This window comes from Bidens hawaiensis, unplaced genomic scaffold (assembly GCF_021521415.1).
Source record: "Bidens hawaiensis isolate Kalapana, Puna unplaced genomic scaffold, B.hawaiensis_p1.1 tig00001087_1, whole genome shotgun sequence".
NCBI lineage: Eukaryota > Viridiplantae > Streptophyta > Magnoliopsida > Asterales > Asteraceae > Bidens > Bidens hawaiensis.
This window is the reverse complement of record NW_027491062.1, coordinates 2252074-2275123: the sequence shown is the minus strand read 5'-3', so window position 1 is coordinate 2275123 and position 23050 is coordinate 2252074. Positions and strand designations below refer to the sequence as shown.

Here is a 23050-nt window from a genome sequence, read left to right as displayed (position 1 = left end):
TTCAGTGAGACCCCCGGCTCGATAGTAGTTTTGCATCAAGCATTGGACATAAGACACATAACACTCAACCATTGGGACACCGCCGATTGGTGCATATACCTTGTCTTTCGGCTATCAACGCCATCACATGATGCCTGATTAACCTTCCGCCACTTTTAACGTTATTTTCACAAAATTAACAAAATAACGTCAAAATTAGTGCAATTTCACTTTTGCCCATCGCAAGCAAGGCAACTTGATTAAAAAAAATTAATAATTAAATATATGCAACATTATTTCTGTCTATATAAACAATGCCAATGAGTCATAGTAGCTCACAAGAAAACTTCACCTAGAATTAATCATGGCAAAACCTCATGTTCTAATAATACCTTATCCCGCGCAAGGTCATGTGATCCCTACACTGGAGCTTGCTCAACGCTTAGCCAAGCAAGGAATCAAAGTTACATTTATTAACACCGAGGTTAACAACAAGCTCGTGACAAGCAATTGGCTAGACAAAGATAGTTTTGGGGATCTTATATTGATGGTCTCGATCCCTGATGGTTTAGAACCATGGAAGGACAGGAGTGACCTTTGTAAGTTGACCTTGTCAATATTACAAACCATGCCTAACAAGCTTGAAGAGCTAGTAGAGAAAATTAACAAAGAAGACAACAATAAGGTTACTTGTGTTATTGCTGATGATTGCATGGGATGGGCTATACGAGTTGCGAAGAAGATGGGAATTAGAAGAGCAGCCTTCTGGCCTGCCTCAGTTGCTACATTGGCATCCATATTGTCCTTTCAGAAGTTGATTGATGATGGGATTATAAACAATAAAGGTGAGACATGCATGTATATTTATATATAGGTGACAATTTTAACTAGCTTACCTTGGAAGATGAATTACTAGACATTTTTCTTTTGTTTTTTATTATGAACGGCAAACTTCATTCAAACAAATAGTGAGACGTTAAAAACCAACAAATGCAACGAAAGTTACATAGAGAAATTATACGTATCTTCACATACAACGCTTTTTAAACGTTGAACGATTTTTTATCCAAAGTTAATCCGGTTATTTTATACAATATAAACTACACACAGTACAAATACTACATATCAAAACTGGTGGTGTACATGCTAGTTGTTAACATAATTAACAATCTATTATTGAAAAGAATCGAAAGAGTTAGTAGTTTAACTAAACCTAAATTGTGTGTTCATGACCGATTTCAATCTGAACCAGTTATCCAACCCGCTCAACATGTGTGTTGGCACGGTCAATATGTTACATCAAGTAAGAGTACTACTCTAGATGTTAATTAATTTTTTCTTAACTTTTTATGTAGGCTTACCTCTAAAAGGAGAGACAATTCAACTGTCGGAAACCATGCCTCCTATAAAATCTGAGAACCTCGGATGGGTGTGTTTTAAGGACGTGGCTACCGTAGAAGCCACCTTCAAGCTTGTACAAGAAGCCGAAGAGGCTTTTAAAATGACCGAATGGTTTATATGCAACTCAACTACAGAGCTAAAGGCTGCGGCATTTAGCATGTACCCGAAAGTATTGCCGATAGGCCCTCTGCTTCCAAGCAATCGACTTGCTGACCAGGCAGGTCACTTTTGGCAAGAAGACTCGACTTTCTTAACATGGCTAGATCAACAACAACCATGTTCCGTCATTTATATTGCGTTTGGGAGCTTCACTATATTCAACCAAACGCAGTTCGAAGAATTGGCACTTGGTCTTGAACATACCAATAGGCCTTTCTTATGGCTGGTTCGAGCAGGTATGCATTGGCGGACCTACACCTTTGGTGTATGTGTCGGCCGACCATGTGAAAATATTCTTTTAAACGTATATATATGTTAAAATCACGATAGACCCCTATAAAATCTTGACACTGACCCTCTTCCGACCCTTGTGAATTTTTTCCTGGGTCCTCCACTGTTGGTATGACCAAGGAGACTACAACCGAATACCCGAATGGATTTATGGAAAGAGTAGGATCTCGTGGAAGAATCGTGAACTGGGCACCACAAAAGAAGGTCTTGGCTCACACTTCCGTAGCATGTTTCATGAGTCACTGTGGTTGGAACTCTACTTTAGAAGGTACCACTAACGGCGTCCCATTTTTATGTTAGCCATACTTTGCTGATCAGTATCACTATGAGAGTTACATTTGTGACATTTGGAAGACCGGGTTACATATAGAAAATAATGAATCTGGTATCATTACTCGGGGAGAAATAACAAGTAAGGTGGACGAGCTTCTTAGTGACAAAACATTCCGAGCAAAGGCGTTGGATTTTAAAGAAAAAGTTACGACTAGTGTAAGAGAAGGAGGTTGCTCACATGGAAAATTTAGCAATTTTATTGAATGGATTAAAGAGATATGAAGACGATTATCGTATGTGATATGTCTTATTACTGTCAAACCACGAAGCTTTCTGTTCTCTTGTTTAAGTGCTAATAAGTAATAAGTTCCAACTTCTATCACAAGATGTTTATAAGGCATGGTGATGCCATTAGTTGTGATAATGTTATGTTGGTATTGAATAATTGTTGATGTACTGTTTTTCCTATTTCTGGATGTTGTTTCTGTTTAAAATTAATAAATAAATTGTAGTTGATCACTAAAAGAAAGGGAAAATAATATAGACATTTTAATTCACTTTTTTTAAACACAAAGATATCACCCCAAATAAGCTCTCCCAACTAAATTTAACCCGTCCGGAGAATACAAACAAGTACTATGACTCCACAAAATAAACATTCAAATCACCACTGTCACCATCGACCCCAGTGTTGCCGCCACCATTATTATAGCCACCACTAGGGGTGTTTAAAAAATCCAAATCTGAATCTATATTCGAAATATCCAAAAATCTGAATGTGAATTATTAGTCAAAATCTCATAAATTTGAATTTTTGGATTCGGATTCGGATTCGCGTAGTGATTTTGAAAATTTTTGGATAGTTTGGATATTCGAACCATCTGAAATATATTTTTTAATTATTAAATAATAAATATTATTTATAAATTTCGGATACTTTTGGATAATTCGGATAATTTTTGGATATTTTGGATACTTTTATGATATTTCGGATATTTTGGGTAATTTTTCGGATATTTCGGATAACTTTAGGATATTTCGGATACTTTGGATAATTTTTTGAATATTTTAGACAATTTTGTGAATATTTCGGATATCATAAATATTTTTAAAAGTAGTTCTTAATTTTTTTTTATAATTATTAATTTTTCGGATATTCAATTCACTATCGGATATCTGAAATTTCGAATTCAGATATTGATATTCATTATCCAAAAGGTCCAAATATCCAAAGTCCGAATATCCGACTTTGAACACCTCTAGCCACCACCACCATTGTTACTAATATGTGTCTTACATGGGGTGATCATTTGCAACCCGTCACCAGTAAATATTTTGAATTTCAAGGGTCTCATGAACGCTACCTCAGCATCCCCAATATTGACCCTCCCTTATGCATACCACTGATACCAGTATACCACTATACCCCATGGCCTTACATGGAATATAGGCATTGATAGGGTTTTGAAATCGTAATGAATGGTACTTCAATATCGAATGATGGAGTAATTATTTTGTGTGAAAAGAAAACTGTCTTATATTGCAATAAATTTTTAAGTCATATGAAGCTGACTTCCCCTAGCTTTTCAGTTCATTTTTAAGCCAATTTATAAAAGACATATTTTACTTAATAAAAACTCTTATTATTGTTAGGGATGGCAAAAATCCCCGAATTCGACGGGGAAACCCGAAAACCGGCTTATTTCGGGTCGGGTCGGGTTTTGTTTTTTCGGTTTCGGGTCGGGTTTCGGAGATTGTTTCGGGGATTGTTTCGGGTTCGGGTTCGGGTTCGGGTTCAGGTACCCCCGCCCCGACCCGCCCCGATATAATATATATAAATATAAATATAAATAATATATATATATATATATATATATATATATATATATATTAAAAACCTACATCCAGTTTCAATTTCATATCTGCATATTGCCCCGCCGCCCCCGATTGTGTGATTCACACTTCTCTCCGGCCGACGCGGCCGTGAATCCAGCTCTCCGGCAATCCAGCTCTCCGGCCCACTTCTCTCCAGCCGACGCGGCCCACTTTGGATGATTTGGTTTGATTTGGTATTTAGATTTGGTCGCAAGTTTGTAGTTTGTGTATTTGGCATGATTTTTCGGCCATGTAGACTTGGTTTTATTTCCTTTGTAACACATTGTTTCAGCTTTCATGTGTGTAATGCAGAAGTTTATTTCGATAAATGTTCAGTTATGTGATGAACCAATTTCGGGTCGGGTCGGATCGGTTTCGGGTTTTCGGGTTCGGGGACGGGGCGGGTCGGGGGGTACAAAAAACCAAACGGGGAATCCCCGAATTAAACCCGACGGGTAATGGGGCGGGTACGGGGATGGTTTTTGGTTTCGGGTTCGGGTTCGGGTTAAGCAAAACCCGCCCCAAACCCGCCCCGTTGCCATTCCTAATTATTGTAACAACTTTGAGGTTTAAAGCAAACATCCGTTAACTTTTCTGTTAACTAGAAATGAACTGAAGATTATTGAGAGACTATTTGTGTATATTTGCTTAAAAGACTATATTTTGCTAAACCATCACTTTTGATTGACTAATTTTGAAATATACCTTAGTTATAATAATAATAATAATAATAATAATAATATTATTATTATTATGATTATTATTATTATTATAAAGTATTTTTTTTAGAATGATGACTATGAAAAAGAAGTTAGTAAATCAAAATTGATGACGGGGGTAGTCCAAAGTCTGGTAAAATGGGTTTCACACATTAACGCTAAAAAGGTTAGAAGGTTAAAATGTTCGTTTCCCGCCCAAATAAGGAAAACAAGTACGTGAACAGTAAGCACGTGCAACAACACCACGTCAAATCACTGTTCACATCATCCCTCTGCAACAGTACATAAAAGAGGGGACACGTTCAGAAAAAGTAATATTATTATAATCATTAACCGAAGGTCAAAAACTTCCCGCACATAAATGGTCAACCCTCTACCAAACTGGAGGTTCATTAGTTTATCCATTAGACAAAAGGTTTGCATTCATCTCTCTATAAAAGGAATACAACTCAGTCATAATAAACACACCAGATTGGAGAGTTAACATATACTCTCTGATCTTCTCTTCTTCATTGAGAAACTTGCACTTTGCTTGTTTCTTTCTTACTTCAAGAACATCATAGCTTCACCAAGAACTTCATCCAAAAACCGGTTCCAAACATCTCGGCCTTGGATCTTCGGTGAACTATAACAAATAACAACAAACTAGTGAACCTCTCTCTACATTTTGCAAACGTAGAGGGACACCACGACCTGCGTTAGGTTAACCGGAACCCTTGAAGCCTGTTAGCCTAACCAGTCCATTCACTATCATTAGTCTTATAATTGTTGTAGCAACAAGTTGGCGCCCACCGTGGGACTACGCCTCTTACTTTATCTTAAAGACCAGTAGTGTAGCTCCATTTTCATCAAAATCATCATGTCGGAAAGTGAATCTCCCGAAGAAGTTGATCAAGTGTCAAGAACGGCGACACCAAATGCCGACCGGCAAACTCCGGCCGCCACCACGCCTTTTTCCACTCCAGGAAGTACTCGGACGGGACCTTCGTTCCTCAAGTTTTCACTTTTCCAAACTCCAACCCCTTCACGATCCGGAGTTCCTTTTCCTCACGTAGGAACCTTGAACATCCCTGAGCGAGTTGACTTGACACCGGATGGAGTATCACGACATTTCTTACAACTAAGATCTCTTCTTAACCAACATGTGAGTCAAGAAAGAGAAAAAGGGATACGATTAAGGCTGGATTATGAAGATCCAGAAGCCTCACTATCGCTCGGACGTCTGCCTTCCCCTTTGGCAAGCTCACGACCAGCTGCTTCTCATTTTGAAGCTGGCCCAAGCGTAACCTGCCAACCTTTTAACCCATCTCCTTATACCTACGGGAGACCAAGCCCAACGGCTTTCCCTTTGTTCACTTCACAACCTCTTGGGCATGAAACCACTCTTGAACAAATATGGCAGTCACCAGCTTCACGTGTTCCTCCTCCTACAGCCACTACATGGGAGCAAGCCATGTAGGTTTTGCCCTTGGCTCGGAGTGCAGCAATGAACACCTCCATGGGAACAAACCAAACAGCAACAACCACTGAAAGCCTTCAAGGTTTTTACCTTATGCCTGAGATGATAGATCAAATGATGGCACATTTCCCTTGGACCCAGCTCATCAACCAAGCACTGAGCACCCACCAAGGAACAACAAGTCATAATCCTGCTACAAGGCTAGATGAAGACCTTGCAAAACCTTACAAGCCCGGTAACCTATCTTGTTTCTCTCAACAAATCGTCGATTATGACTTTCAGACAAAAATCAAGATGCCACCACATATAAAAACATATGATGGGACCGAGGATCCCGAAGACCACCTCTAGATCTTTACCGGTGTTGCCAGAATTGAAAAGTGGTCCCACGCTGAATGTTGTTTGATGTTCATGCAAACACTTGTTGGATCAGCCAGGATATGGTTCAACGATCTTCCTGCCCAAAGCGTTCGAAGCTTTGATGATCTGAGCAAAGGATTATTGGCCAACTTTTCACAACAAAGGAGGTACGTCAAGGATGCCACGGTAATTTTTCAGATAAAACAAAAAGATGATGAAAACCTTCGAGAGTTCATCGAAAGATATAAGAAGGAAGGGTTGACATATGTGGGGGTCGATGAAAAAATGAGGGTGGTTGGCTTCATGAACGCCATCACCTCCAAACACCTCACAAGGGACTTTAACAAGTGCCTGCCTAAAACCCTTGAAGAAGCTCTCGAACGAGCTGAAGCTCATATCCGAGGCGAGGAGGCCGTTGATTTCAAAGAACAAAGAAAAAGAGCTCCTAGTTGGCGAGGCAACAGCCCCAACTGAAAAAGAGGGAACTTCAGTCCTTATGATAGACATCCAAGGAGCTCATATCAACGAAGGCCTGAAGGTCGGAACCCTCCAAGCAGGGAAAAGACTGTGAACTTTACAACTCTAACCAAAATCCCTCAGGAGATCCTTGTCATCGAATAAGTGAAACACAACTTCCGACCTCCTCGATCCTTGCCCAAAAGCAAGAAGAACGAAAGCTCCACCCAGTTCTGTGAGTTCCACGAAGAAAAAGGTCATCACATAAACGATTGCTTTCAACTCAAGAAAAGAATTGAGGAAGCTGTTAAGTCTGGAGAATTGGCCCATTTGGTAAAAGGGGTCAAAGACAAGATTGTCGAAAGAAAAAGCAAAGAAGTGAATATGGTGAATATAGACCAAGGTGTTCCCCACAAACGACAACGCTTGGAGGCTTGGGAGCTTCAATGCATCTGCTTCCCACCACCTCAAGGTGACTTACTCTCAAATCCTTTGACGGTAGAAGCGAACGTGGGAACACTCAAAACAAACAAAGCCTACATTGACACAACGGCGGCCACAGAGATCATGTATGAAAGGTTCTTCGACCGACTAAGTAAAGAAGAACGTTCAAGGCTTCAACCCTCTGGAACATCTATAAAAGGTATCGCCAATATACCCTTGAAGCCTTTGGGCCAACTAACCCTTGATGTCTGTTTTAGTGAAGGCAAGATGAAGAAAACCAAACCGCTCACTTTTATGGTTATCAACACACCTTCCAACTATGATGTAATCATAGGAAGGCCAGGACAATGTGTGTTCAACATGGCTGTCTCAGTTGGTCAAGGTACTGTAAAGTTTCCCACCGACAGGGGAATTGCAACCCTTCAACCTACCCAAGAGGTTTACACGGTTGAAGTGGAAAGTTCAAAAAACAAAGACGAGGAACAAGGCTTGATTATAAACCTCAAGTATCCTGAACAAAAGGTACAGGTAAACACAAGCCTTTCCAAAGAAACTCTCTCACACCTTGAAAAGCTGTTGATACACTATAGCGATGTCTTTGTTTGGTGCCCGGAAGACATGACAGGCATCCCTCGAAGCATTGTAGAGCATGATCTTAGAATATCTCCCGATGTCAAGCCTGTTGTCCAAAAGAAATGGAGCCTAGCTCCGAATAGGAGCTTGGCAGCATACCAAGAAGTTGAAAAGCTTGTCCTAACTGGGATCCTGCGTGAGGTCAAATATCAATCTTGGGTGGCTAATCCTGTCATTGTTCGAAAACCTGACAAGTCTTGGAGGATGTGCATCGACTTCATAGACTTGAACAAAGCATGTCTGAAGGATTTCTACCCCTTACCCGAGATGGACCTCAAGGTTGACTCTTTAACCGACCATCCCTTTAAGTGTTTTCTCGACGCTTACAAGGGTTATCATCAAATTCTCATGAAAGTGGAATATGAAGAAAAAACTGCATTCCACACAGACAAAGGTATTTTTTGTTATCAAAAGATGCCTTTTGGCCTACGAAATGCCGGGGCAACCTATCGACGTTTGATTGACAAAGCATTTGCCAGCCAAATTAGCAGAAACCTGGAAGCTTATGTCGATGATATGGCAATCAAAAGCAAGACCGAGCATCAAATGCTTGATGACATACAAGAAACCTTCCAAAACCTAAGGAAGATCAACATGAAACTCAATCCCAGAAAATGTTCATTCGGGTTCGAAGAAGGCAAGTTTTTGGGACACATCGTGGGGAAACAAAGCATAAAAGCTAATCCCAACAAAGTCAGGGCTGTTCTTGAAACTAAATCTCCACAAAGCAAAAAAGAAGTGGAAAGTCTGAACGGAAGGCTTGCAGCCTTGAAGCGTTTTACCTCCAAGCTCGCTGAGAAATCCCTACCCTTTTACAAAACACTAAAGGGTTGCACCAATAAGAAAGATTTCAGGTGGACGGAAGAAGCGGAAGAAGCCTTCAGTCAAATAAAGCAACACTTGGCTTCACTTCCAGCTATTGCAGCCCCCGAAACAGGAGAACTAATCTCTGTCTATCTCTCAGTAGCTGAAGAAGCGTTAAGCGCGGTCCTAACCATCGAACGAAACAAAGTTCTGGTACCCGTTTATTTCTTTAGTAAAACGTTAAAACTGGCAAAGATCAAATATCCTCCTTTGGAAAAACTTGCTCTGGCTTTAATTCAAATTGCCAGAAGGCTTCGAAGGTACTTTCAAGCACACCCTATACAAGTGGTCACTGACCAACCCATCAAGAGTGTGCTTGAAAAACCAGAAAATTCAGGCCGATTGGCCAAATGGGCTGTGAAGCTAGGTGAGCATAACATCACCTAAGTCCCAAGAAAAGCTGTCAAAGCCCAAGTCTTGGCGGATTTCATTGTAGAAATCCCAAAGCAAGTCGTTCCTGAAATACATACAACTGCCAATGAACCTTCTGACCCTGAAGCCTGGAAGCTTTTTACCGATGGAGCTTCCAACATTGAAGGGTCAGGAGCTGGGCTTATTTTAATCAACCCCCAAGGATTATAATTTACATATGCTCTCCGACTTGAATTTCAGACCACCAACAACGAAGCTGAATATGAAGCATTGATCGCTGGTCTGAAAATTGCCAAAGATGAAGATCCAAAATCTACAAGTCTTCACAGACTCGTTGCTTGTTTCAAGTTAAGTCAATGATAGCTATATAGCAAAAGAACCCAACATGAAGAAGTATCGTGACAAGGCAAAGGAATTGATGAACAGGTTTCAAGAATGCACCATCAAACAAGTCCCAAGATCACAAAACAAAAGATCCGATGCCCTGAGCAAACTAGCATCCCTCACATTTGCTCACCTCACCAAGAAAGTATTGGTAGAAGTGTTGAAAACTCCTTCAATTCAAGAATTGGAGGTTCAAGATGTAATCACTGAAGAAGGTCCCAATTGGATGACTCCCATAGAAAAGTTCCTCAAAAATGGTGAGTTACCTCTGGACCAAACGGAGGCTGAAAGGGTTCGAATCAAATCCAGACAGTATGTGTTGCAAGGAGAAACCCTTTATAAAAAAAAGCTTACCTTGCACCACTAGTAAGATGTGTGGGCCCTGAACAAAGTCAATATCTGATCAAAGAGGTTCACGAGGGGATATGTGGAGCTCATTTTGGGCCAAGAACGGTGGTTGCAAAATTGATGAACCTCGGATACTTCTGGCCCACGATGCACCGAGATGCAACAGAACAACTCAAGAAATGTGAAGCTTGTCAAATTCATGTGCCTGTTCTCAAAAGCCCAAAACACGATCTAGTCCCCATCTCCTTGGCTTGGCCATTTCACAAATGGGGAATGGATATCGTTGGTCCATTTCCACCAGCCAAGGGTGGGGTAAAATTTCTGTTAGTAGCTGTAGACTACTTCACCAAGTTGCCTGAAGTCAAACCACTTGCAAAAATAACGGGCAAACAAGTCATCGACTTTGTATGGGAAAACATCATTTGCCGTTATGGGCTGCCAGGAGTGTTGGTCACGGATAATGGGAAACAATTTGCTGAGAAGCCTTTTAGCACATGGTGCAAAGAATTCAGAATTACTCAAGTTTTCAGCTCAGTCGCATACCCACAATCCAATGGCCAAGTTGAAAGAACAAACATAACCATTGTGGAAGGAATCAAGCAAGGCTGCGAAGACACAACAACAATTGGCTTGAAGAACTCCCAAATGTTCTATGGGCAATAAGAACGATCGAGATAACAAGTCACAAACGAACACCTTACAACTTAGTGTTCGGATCAGAAGATGTAATCCCAGCAGAAGTCGGAGTTGTGACTCAAAGAATACTCAACATGGATCTCGACTCAAACAACAACGAGACCATGTTGAATTTGCAACTCCTTGAAGAAATTCGAGACCAAGCCGCAGTACAAGAGGCTAAGTACAAGCAAAAAATGGAAGCTTATTACAACGCAAGAGTGAAACATGAACGTTTCAGGCCAGGAGATCTTGTACTCCGAAACAACGAGGCCAGCAAGAAAGAAAACCAAGGAAAACTCGGCCCAAAGTGGGAAGGACCATACACAATCCTTGAAGCTCACAAGGGTGGATCCTACAAACTGGCCGACGCAGAAGGCAAAAAGCTTCCAAGACACTGGAACGGCAAAACCCATAAAAGATTCCATGCGTAGTCAAGATCTTAAAAAGTATTTCAAGAGATGTATAGCTCTCCTTTTTGTAAACAACAACCTCTTGAATGAATGATGAAGTCTTTATCATAACTTGTCTTTACTATACTATAATCAGGTTGAGAACCTAGCAACAAACTCCATGGCAAGGGCCATGTAAGGGGATGAGCTCCCAGGCCACATCGCTCAATAGGTTTAAGGGTTAAATGAACCTATATAAGGGGTGAGTTCCTATATCAATCCGACTCCATGAGACTTAGAAAATTTTTTCAAACAAAACTTGTCTCATAGACGGGTCTGAACAACCTACATCAATTCGTTCCTTAAGCTTTGAAAATGTTTACGAAAAAAATATACACTAAGTAATGATACAAAGGATAGCCAACCTGTGCTTTTTACCTAATGAAGCCTTGAAGCTAAAGCGACTGCAGCACTAAAACTTCTTAAGGAAATTTAGTTAAAAACGCATCAAACAAACAAGACAAACAACAAAAATACAAAACATCGAATATTACTATTCATAAAAGGGCCTTTAAAGGCCATAATAAGCAACATCCATAATAGCCAAACAAGGAAATCATAAAGATTCCCATAAAAAGTGTTCAAACGGCCAACAAGGCCAACAACAACCATAAAGCAGAAACCTTAAGGGTTTCATGCCAAACCTAAATTGTTCGAAGTACATAACATTGTTTAAGAGTGCTAAGAAAGCTACGAATCAATTGTTTAAACATCAGAAAAAGGCTTTGAAGTACTAGCCTCACCACTCTTGCCCTTCTTGGATTTCCTCGCCTTCAAATCACCAACGACAGCTGAACCCTCAAGACTGGCCGCTTGAGACCCACCACTATCTCCGAACAAAGTCTCTTCACTGTCACCTGAGCGATAACGCTTCTTGGATAACGCCTGAAGCACCTCAGAGCAAATTTTCTCATCAAGCCCAGCCGGCTTTAAACCCTGCAAAATGGAAAGAGGTTTACTGAAACAAGATGAAAATTCACCCAAGTAGGGGTAAGTAAGCCTTTCCATCGCATGAACGGAATCAGAATAGAGCTTGGAAGCTTCACGGTTGAACATTGGCGACTGCTCCAAGGGTTGACCAGCTTCATGATGTTTGAAGCCAGCAACCAAACCCAAGTGTTTCCCATAATTCAGCAGCTTCGTGTAAACACCACCCAACACTGAGTTAAATTCGGAGGAATGAAGCAGGTAAGTCACAACCTGATGAAACCCATCCTCAATCAGCCACCGGTTGTCGTTAATAGCTTGGGTGACTGAAGCCTTCAAGCCTTCTTTCTCCATATCAAAGGATTTCTTCTGAACCTTAAAGGCTTCCCTATCAGCTTCCAGCTTAACCCTATCAGCTTCCATCTTTTTCTTCAACCCGGCAACCTCAATCTCATGGCTACGAGAAAGCTCATCAATCTTCTTCACATAATCCTCCCCTTTCTTTGAAAAACCATCAACATCTTTTTTCATCGCCGCCATAGAAGCCTTCATCTTCTCCTTATTCTTGGAAAATTTTTCATACTCTTGCATCCCTTTCTGAAAGTGAGTAACGCCCTCAGCTAAAAGGGCAGAAAGGTTGCCAGAGCTGAGAATCAACCTTGAAAGCATGGTATCACCCTCCATCTCAGAAATGGCATTACGAACTCCAGGTGGAGCAAAGTTAGCCAACACATCAGCGCAAACCTCTGGATCTTTAAAGCTATCACTAACCTTAACATTCCACCCAGGGACAAAAACCTCATCTCCACTCAACCCTTGAACGGTGGACGCTGCAACCTTTTTACCAACCGATTTCTTCTTCTTGGAAACAACCAAACCCTGCTCCTTCTCTGGCTCTACACTCGGACCTTGATCCTCAGCAACTTGAACATCATCGCTAACATCCACTGGTTCATGTGAAGAGGATGGACCAAAGACTTCAACAAACGCCGATTGGAACGGTGAGTAGAAACCTTAGGAGCAGTAGACTTAGAGAAGCCTTTAACGTTCGGAACTCCAACATATCCAGAACCTTCGAACCTACTCTCTTTTCCTCGAACCACAACGGTTTTCCCAACAGTAGCCGCAGCATCCCCGAGTCCAACATCGGAAGTAACGTCACTCTTCAAGAAATCCAAAGCCGACATAACTACAAAAACAAAAGAAATCTATCAATAGGCATATCATGGAAACAAAATGAATGCAAGATAAGCAAACGCATACCCTTATCATCTCTTATAAGCACGGGATCCCGATTAGGCTTATCCCACAACTTGCTAATTCCTAACAAAACAATAAGATGTTCGGGAAGAGGACGAAGACGTGACGAACACTTCCTAATAGATTTCAAAAACACATCGCTCAACTCCGATTCAGCCGGCTCCGGCTCATTCAAAACGGCCTCGGGTTGTCTCCAAACGGGTTTGAAAGGAAGAATGGAATCGGAAACAAAGAAAAAGCGATCCTTCCAAGAACCAAGGGTCGTAACCGTCGAAGATATCAGGCAAGTATCAACCTGAGTATGCTCAAAGGTATACCAATCGCTGTTCTTCGCTAGACGGAAGAAACGGCGAAAACTTAACAACGACAGATCATACCCTAAAGCCCTACATAAAACCTCAAAATGCAAAACCCTAGAAAGCCCTAAGGGGTGAATCTAACCAAAAGACACACGATAATACTCTAACACTTTCAAAACAAAAACCGAAAACGGATGGCGAATGTTCGAAAACTCAAAATGGCGACAATAAAGGGCAATCGAAACCGCCGGACAACGGTCGATCGAAGCGTCGGCCGGCGGAGCAACCGTTTAAACTCTAAACCTATACCCTAATCGAGGCAGAACGATTCAACCTCCTCTTGGGTTAATCGGGAATAACTCACCGATAGATCCTTACGAGCACCCATAATTTCGAAAGAAAATGGAAGGATTTAAACTAACCTGGTGAAAGATTGAAAGGAACTTGATGAGTGTTTGAAGAATATTGTGAAACTTTAAAAGAAAAACTGAAGAAAATGAACAGTTATTACTATTAATAAGAGCAGTTATTGGAAACCGCAACCTGCAATAACCATCACATCAACTGTCTTATCAGAAATTCAAAAGTAAGCAAAACCGTTCGAAGCCTCCAAGCCTTTAAGTAATAAAAAAATGTGTGCAAAAGTCAGAAGCCTTTGAGCTTATTTCTCAAAAACCTCTGACTTGGGGGGCTGATGACGGGGGTAGCCCAAAGTCTGGTAAAATGGGTTTCACACATTAACGCTAAAAATGTTAGAAGGTTAAAAGGTTCGTTTCCCGCCCAAATAAGGAAAACAAGTACGTGAACAGTAAGCACGTGCAACAACACCACGTCAAATCACTGTTCACATCATCCCTCTGCAACAGTACATAAAAGAGGGGACACGTTCAGAAAAAGTAATATTATTATAATCATTAACCGAAGGTCAAAAGCTTCCCGCCCATAAATGGTCAACCCTCTACCAAACTGGAGATTCATTAGTTTATCCATTGGACTAAAGGCTTGCATTCCTCTCTCTATAAAAGGAATACAACTTAGCCATAACAAACACACCAGATTGGAGAGTTAACATATACTCTCTGATCTTCTCTTCTTCCTTGAGAAACTTGCACTTTGCTTGTTTCTTTCTTACTTCAAGAACATCATAGCTTCACCAAGAACTTCATCCAAAGACCGGTTCCAAACATCTCGGCCTTGGATCTTCGGTGAACAAATAACAACAAACTAGTAAACCTCTCTCTACGTTTTGCAAACGTAGAGGGACACCACGACATGCGTTAGGTTAACCGAAACCCTTGAAGCTTGTTAGCCTAACCAGTCCATTCACTATCATTAGTCTTATAATTGTTGTAGCAACAATAATATATGCTAAAAAATGACTTTTGTCATCCTATAAAAGATTGCTATGTTTTATTCAATTTATAGTTTCATCAAGTATCAATAAAAGAAGGAATATATAGTAGCAAAATCTCTAGCCGGCTGGATAGATAATAATAATAATAATAATAATAATAATAATAATAATAATAATAATAATATCAACGGATTTAACTGTAATGATTAGTGAACAAGGAAACAAACAAACAATTTAAACAACCAACATATGTCAGGACGCCAGCATAGAGTCTTGAAACTGACCTTGTTCTTTTCAAGATTTAGGATCAACATTCTAAACATACTGACAATAATAATTCACCACTCACTTCCACATCCTAACTTTATGTTAAGATCATATAGTTTAGCCAAAGATATATAGACAATATTACCATATGGAACAAACATATAAATACAATTTAAAAAATAAAAGAGCACCCATATGGGCATATGTCATAGTAACCAAGGATCGCATCGATAAGGTGTTTTGTATAAGTTAGCTTAGCTAGGTTAAAAATGAAACCCGGTAGAAACTATGACGTGATGAAACCCTAAGCGTCATATGCTATTACCGTAGACCAAATATTTTTAATTATATACAAAGTATATCGTTTTAGCTCGAAATTTTTCAGAAACTTTAAATATTATTAGTTTAACTATTAATGTAAAAAAAACTACATAGAACGAAAATTTATTGCAGGTTTGGCCATCTCTTACATATACGATTGTAAGTAGGAACAGTGGGCGGTGTACTTATGGTTTTTCTTTATTGGGATCGGTTTTGATGCCGAGATGGCGAGATGTCTTTTAACTTGACATCTTGATGTTCGAATGGAGTCACATAAATAATGATAATTTGTCATTGCAAGCGGTAACTAAACTAAGCGTTGCAATGAGATTTTGAGGTGACCATGATCATGTAAATGTAATCTTTCCTTCAATCACCTTTTCTAAAGAAAAACAGAAAAATTTAACTGAATTTGGAATTTATATTTTCTTCCATCGTATCATATCGTTTTGTGTGTGTGTGTGACTGTAATTGATTGAAACAAGATAAGTTGTTTCCGAATTTAAGATGCACACGGTTTGTAAGAACAATATATATTAAAATGGGTCATGATCAAATCATTAAGCATAAAATGTAGTCTAGAATAGAAACTAGAAAGATACAATATTAACAATATTTACATGTTATGTGGTCTAGTAATAAAAAGCATCGTGACACTGAGAAGAGACAAAAATAAGTTGAGATCCGGTTAATGTCAACAAGGCCGCAAGATAATGAAACACTAACACGCCATACATGACAAAACAAACTCAAATTATCTATTATCTATCTAGTATATATAAATTAGAAGTTTGGTGCCGCTAAGTCGCCATTGGGCCACTTGGCGGCACCTTACTTGTCCACAGTATTTTGATTTTTTTTTCATTTCGGTATCGTAACGAACATAACAGAAGTTGACCGAACGAAAATTTTGTTTTGTTTGTTTGTTTTAATTCCGATATCGTAAAAAGCGTCACCAAAACCAACCGAATTCGCATAGACTTACCACCTCAACGCTCCGGTATACCAATTAACGTCTGAGTTTACCGACCGACACTACCCAATTAGTCCACTCATTTTTTATATTTCCCCTTTTCTTAGCTCCGATACTGTAACGAATGAACCCGAAACCGATTGAGTTCGTGTCCAGTTATCGCCTCAATGCCCGGGACCGACAACGTTTGGGTTTTTACCACCGCCCGGGTTTGCTGACCAAACAAACGTCATTTTAAATAATTTGTTTTTGTATATGCTAATTTAACGAATATGTTTTTTGGGTTTAACGTTAAGGTTTTACAAATGGTGTCTATACCATAGCGAGCGTAATTGATACTGACCGAATTCGTGTTGACTCAAACACTCGGTTTCAACGTTGAGATTTTACCAACTGCCAAAAGAAAATTTAAAATTCTACAAGGCTGTTGCTGCCTATAAATAATGAACAATATTCAAGTACATACAAGCATCAACCATCACAAGTTCTTAAGAACTCCCTAGAAAACTATACTTCAAAATCATGGCAAAAGCTCATGTTCTAGTAATACCATATCCGGCGCAAGGCCATGTAATTCCTATAATGGAGCTTGCTCAACGGCTAGTCAAGCACGAAATCAAAGTTACATTTGTTAACACCGAGATTAACCACAAGCTCGTGACGAGCAATTGGTTAGACAAAGATAGTTTTGGGGATCTTATGCGTATGGTCTCGATCCCTGACGGGTTATAACCATGGGAGGACAGGAGTGATCTTTGTAAGTTGACCTTGTCAATATTACAAACCATGCCTCACAAGCTTGAGGAACTAATAGAGACGATTAATAAAGAAGACAATATAATGTTACTTGTGTTATTGCTAATGATGTCATGGGATGGGCTATGCAAGTAGCTAAGAAGATGGGAATTAGAAGAGCTGCCTTTTGGCCTGCCTCAGTTGCTACATTGGCCTCCATATTGTCTTATCAGAAATTGATTGATGATGGCACCATAAACAAATATGGTGAGAATACATGCATATATATATCACACAATATCATTTTTGTTTTAGTGAATTGTTATTTCCGTCCATGTTGTTTGTTCAAATTTGTTATTTCAGTTCATAAGTTTAGTATTTTCTATTTTCGTTCCTAAGGTTTCATTTTCATTGCAATTTTCGTCCTTTTCATTAATATATTTTGGACTGAAATAGAAAATTTTAACAAACCACATGGACGAAAATCGCAATGAAAACGAAACCTTATGGACAAAAATTGCAACGTAAATGAATCCTTAAGAACAAAAATAGCAAATTTTAAACTTTTGGACTTGAACAGACCACAGTGATGAAAACCACAGTTCTTTCTTTTTGTTTTGATAAAACTTTTGTTGTAATCATTCATATATAATTTGAACCCGTTACCCAATCCGCGCAACGTTTAATATCATTCTTTAATGAATGGTAAAATCACCAAATGAGCATGTTGTGCAAAAATATTAACAAAACGAACATTGAGTTTTAAATTTATCAAAAGAGACAAAAGCGTCGTCTAAGGCAGATAAAATTTAATTAGTTTGCGATGTGGTTTCTTTTATTGGCCTTAAGGTTGAAAATTTAGCATGCTCTTTTATTAGTAGGATAAAATTTGGCCTATACTTTTTTAGATGACGGCTAAAAAGGTAGGCTAAATTTTAGAGCTAAACTTAGCCCACACTTGACATGTGTAAAATTTTAATTGGATTGTTTACTTTTCATGTTTTTTTGTGAGGCTAAAATTTAACGCACCCTCTACCATCTTAGCCAGTGGTACTCATTTGTCCACTCCATATTGGTCTTTTCTTTACTCTTTTTTTTATGTGTAGTTGTGCAAATGATCATTTAAATGTCTATTTTGGTGAGTAAGGTGGTAAACTTGTTTAGTTTGGTAATTTTCGTTAATGAATTTGTACTATGATAACTTTCATTTAATCTTTCTTGACCCATTTATTGTAGGCATGCCTCTAAATAGTAAGATAATTCAATTATATGAAACCATGCCACCCATAAAACCCGGTAACCTCGCATGGGCGTGCTTTGAGGACTCAGCTACGATAGAAGTTTTCTTTCGTGTCGTAGTGCAAGCTGTAGAGGCTTCAAGGTTGACAAAATGGTTTATATGTAACTCAAGTCCTGAGCTAGAGACTGCAGCATTTAGCATGTACCCACAACTATTGCCTATTGGACCTCTATTGGCAAGCAACCGACACGCTAACCAGGTAGGCCATTTTTGGCAAGAAGACGACGCCTGCTTAGCATGGCTTGATCAACAACCAATGTGTTCATGAATTTATATTGCATTTGGAAGCTTCACTATTTTCAACCAAACTCAATTCGAAAAATTGGCCCTTGGTTAGCAATAGGCCATTCTTGTGGGTGGTGTGACCAGGTATGACCAAGGAGACTACAACTAATTATCCGGATGGATATATGGAAAGAGTAGGTTCTCGTGGAAGAATCGTGAGTTGGGCACCACAACAAAAGGTGTTGGCCCACCCTTCGGTAGCATGTTTCACGAGTCACTGTGGTTGGAACTCTACTTTAGAAGGTGTCACAAACGGGATGCCTTTTTTGTGTTGGCCTTACTTTTCTAATCAGTTTCACAATGCAACTTATGTTTGTGACATCTGGAGGACTGGCTTAGGGTTTGAAAAAGATGAAACGGGAATCATCACTCGGAGAGAAATAAAATGTAAGGTGGATCAACTGCTAAGTGACGCAACATACAAAGCTAACGCGTTGGATGTTAAAGAAAAGGTAACAATTAGCGTAAGTAATTAAAGGGGGGCGCTCACACAAAAACTTAAAACAATTTTATTCAATGGATACAAGAGAGTGATGCAAATGCCAAGGACCCAATCTAACAATGAGAACCTGAGTTTTGTAAAACATGTCCAACTTTGAAAGAGGGGTGTTTATTACTATAAACATTGTCTTTTTGTTTCTATTCTCAGTTTGGTTGGAATTAAGATATTTCATATGTTTCACTTCTTTATGCAATCTTTGGGTTGTGTTGGATATTAATAATACTTGCTATTTAACAACCCCACAAGGCATTGAGGCATCATATATTCATATCCAAATTCTTATGATAATAAATTTCCGTATGTGACTTAGAGCACCCATAACAGGGATTTGAAAGACGTCCCAGGAACTAGTGACAAAAAATGGACGGGGTCATTGAACTAGTCGATAAAAAATCAAGTGGCGATAAAATAATATGAAACGATTTCATACATCTTAAACTCTATACTTCATTAAATGTGGCATTGCAAAATAAATCTTACACTTATCTTCTATGTGTTTTTATTTTATAAAAGCGCTCAACTATTAACAAGATTGATGAAATATGTGCTCTTAGAAAACATTCAAGACAAAAAAAAAATTCTCACAACAATACTAGAGGGCCTCCAAACCTTTACAAACACAGTTTCAAGAATTCTTCCACACACATGGAATCTATCATAAAATTACTATACTTTACACCCCAACAAAACAAAGGTTGCTGAAAGGAAAAGCAGAACTATCCTATAATACTATTAAAATTTATAAGTATCATAATAAAATCACTTAAACCTTTTATTTATTTTTAAGTCATTCAACTAACTACTTGCGTTTAACATTATGAAAGTTATGAGTGTTATTATTCATATTGCTAGTATGGATTATAATTGACTAATGGATCATAGTTTGGTGTCATTTATAAAAGTAATCACTACAGATACATATATTTCATTCATGTCACTTAATTTAAATGGTTTAGTAAAACATTTCAGAAAGAATTACTATTCACATATTTTTTTCAAAAATATTACTCCCTCCGTCCCATTATAAGTGTCATACTTTGATTTTTCAAGTCTTTCTTATTTAACTTTGACCGGCAATATTTTTGTTTGTGTTATATAATACTTGATGTAAAATATATGAATGGATTGGGTTTTAAATGTATTTTACATTGATATAATTTTCATCAAGTATTATATGACACGGACAAAAAAATTTACGGTTAAAGTTGCAAAACAAAGACTTGAAAAGTCAAAATATGACACTTATAATGGGACGGAGGGAGTATAATTCAGACTACTAATTTTTTCAAAAATATAATTAGCATGTCCATAGATGATTTTTCTTGGGTGAAGTCACCTTTCTAGTAACGAGTCAAATTTGTCAATGCTAGTTGTGTGACACATGACATTAATAGCAGTAATAAAGACATTGTGAAGTGTCAACATAATATTATCACTAGAGGCTGAGAAACCATGAAGCCTTAAAAATGAGCTCAAAATCAATAACACAAAACACAAGTATAATCATGACAAAACCTCATGTTTTAGTAATGCCTTGTCCTATACAAGGCCATGTAATCCCAATGATGGAGCTTGCACAATGTTTAGTCACACAATGAGTCAAAGTTACATTTATTAACACATAGGCTAGTCATAAGCTTGTGACAAGCAATTGTTTAGATAAAGATGGTTTAGGGGATATGCGTATGGTCTCGGTTCTGGATGGTTTAGAGCCATGGGAGGACAGGAGTGACCAGTGGCGAAGCTTGAACTAAGATACCGGGGGCGGACTCAAAATGAATTAAAAAGTTTCACAAACGAGGGGGGCAGACTCAAATTTTTGGTTGAAAACGGCTAAATTTACACCACGTATAAAAATTTTCGGCCGAAAACGTGTAAATTTACACTATTGCGCAAAAAAACACGGGTCCGGCCCCCTCGGGCGCTAAGTAAGCTTCGTCAATGGGAGTGACCTATGTAAGTTGGGTTTGTCAACACTACAAACCATGCCCAACAAGCTTGAAGAACTAATAGATAAGATTAACAAAAAAGACCAAAGTAGAGTTGCATGTATTGTTGTTGATGATTCGCTTAGATGGGCCGTAGAAGTGGCCAAGAAGATGGGAATCAAAAGAGCTGTCTTCCTCGGTTGCTACATTGGTTTATATATTGTCATATCAGAAACTTATTGATGATGGGATCATAAACAAGAATGGTAATATTGATACTTGTAATATATTTTGTTAATGAATACAAATAGGGGCGGAATCATGGGAGGATCATTAAACCCGGGGTGTTCTCTGGCCACCCTTGTTTTTTCGCTTGGTAGTGTAAATTTTGACGCTTTTGTCCAAAAAATTTTATAGGTATTGAGTCTGGTCATCCTTGAATACTTTGGCCACCCTTATGATTTAGCCCAAGCTTCGCCACTGCCACTGGTCACCTGAATCTATCAATTCTTTTTATAGCCAATTGTATTTAAGAAAAAACGTAAGTTGGACCCTAGTAGTTGAAAGAGAGGAGAACTTTGTGATGACCCTCTAACTAAAATGTTCTAGTTCTGCCATTGAATACATTCTTGATCCTTTCATTGTAGGCGTACATCTAAGTGATGAGATGATTCGTCTGTCTGAAACCATGCCGCTTATAAAACCTCATCACCTCCCATGGGAGTGCATTGAAGATTCAGCTACAACAAAAGCTATTTTTCAGTTTATAGTACAAAAGGCGGAAGCTGCTAGATCGACATAATGGTTTGTATGTAATTCGTATTCTAAGTTGGAGTCCGCGACATTTAGCCTATACTCGCAACTATTGCCAATAGGCCCTCTCATAGCAAGAAACCGAGAAGCTGATCAAGTCAGCAACTTTTGGCAAGAAGACACTGCATGCTTAGCATGGCTTGATCAACAACCACCATGTTCAAATCGTTCTTGTGGATGGTACGACGAGGTATGACTAAAAAGACTACAGCGAATTATCCGGATGGATATATGGAAAGAGTAGGTTCTCGTGGAAGAATCGTGAGTTGGGCACCACAACAGAAGGTCATGGCTCATCCTTCCGTTGCATGTTTCATGAGTCACAGTGGTTGGAACTCTACTTTAGAAGGTGTCACAAACGGAGTGCCTTTTTTGTGTTGGCCACACTTTCGTGATCAATTTCACAATGCAACGTACGCTTGTGACGTCTGGAGGACTGGCATAGGGTTTGAAAAGGATGAAGCGGGTATCATCACTCGAGACGAGATACAAAGTAAGGGGGAACAACTGCTCAGCGACGAAACACGCAAAGTTAAGGCGTTGGAGATTAAAGAAATGGTTATAAGTAGCATTAGTAAAGATGGGTGTTCATATAGAAATTTATATAGTTTTATTGAATTAGATGCTAATTAAGATATGGTTTTACTACAGATTATGCTATGAAATTTAGCTACTTATTTTACTATGAATTGTATTATATTTTTCTAACTAGCTACAGATTTTATGAAGTGTTGGTTGCATTTTTTGCTGCGTATTTGTTCATAACTTTTTAAAACTACAAGGTTTATGTTGTAGACTTTGCAAGGTTTTTGTTATAAAACATATTTAAAACGATGTGTAGTCAGTAGGTTAACCTGGGTGTTGCAATAACGAGGTGACACGAATTCGGTCGGTTTCGTTTATGTTCGTTATAGTACCGAAACTAAAACAAAAAATTCGCAT

At 38.9% G+C, this 23050-nt stretch overlaps 1 protein-coding gene and 1 pseudogene across 1 annotated transcript; both read left to right on the top strand.

The window, feature by feature from the left end:
• Positions 1-286: 286 nt before the first annotated feature.
• LOC143558574 (UDP-glycosyltransferase 83A1-like) lies at positions 287-19905 on the top strand. The gene is made up of 3 exons (XM_077047393.1): positions 287-824; positions 1335-1775; positions 18950-19905. The coding sequence occupies exons 1-3, from the start codon at positions 344-346 to the stop codon at positions 19339-19341; spliced, it is 1314 nt and encodes a 437-aa protein (XP_076903508.1). The 5' UTR covers positions 287-343; the 3' UTR covers positions 19342-19905.
• A 2022-nt stretch (positions 19906-21927) lies between these two features.
• On the top strand, positions 21928-22741 carry LOC143557813 (UDP-glycosyltransferase 83A1 pseudogene; annotated as a pseudogene).
• Positions 22742-23050: the final 309 nt, after the last annotated feature.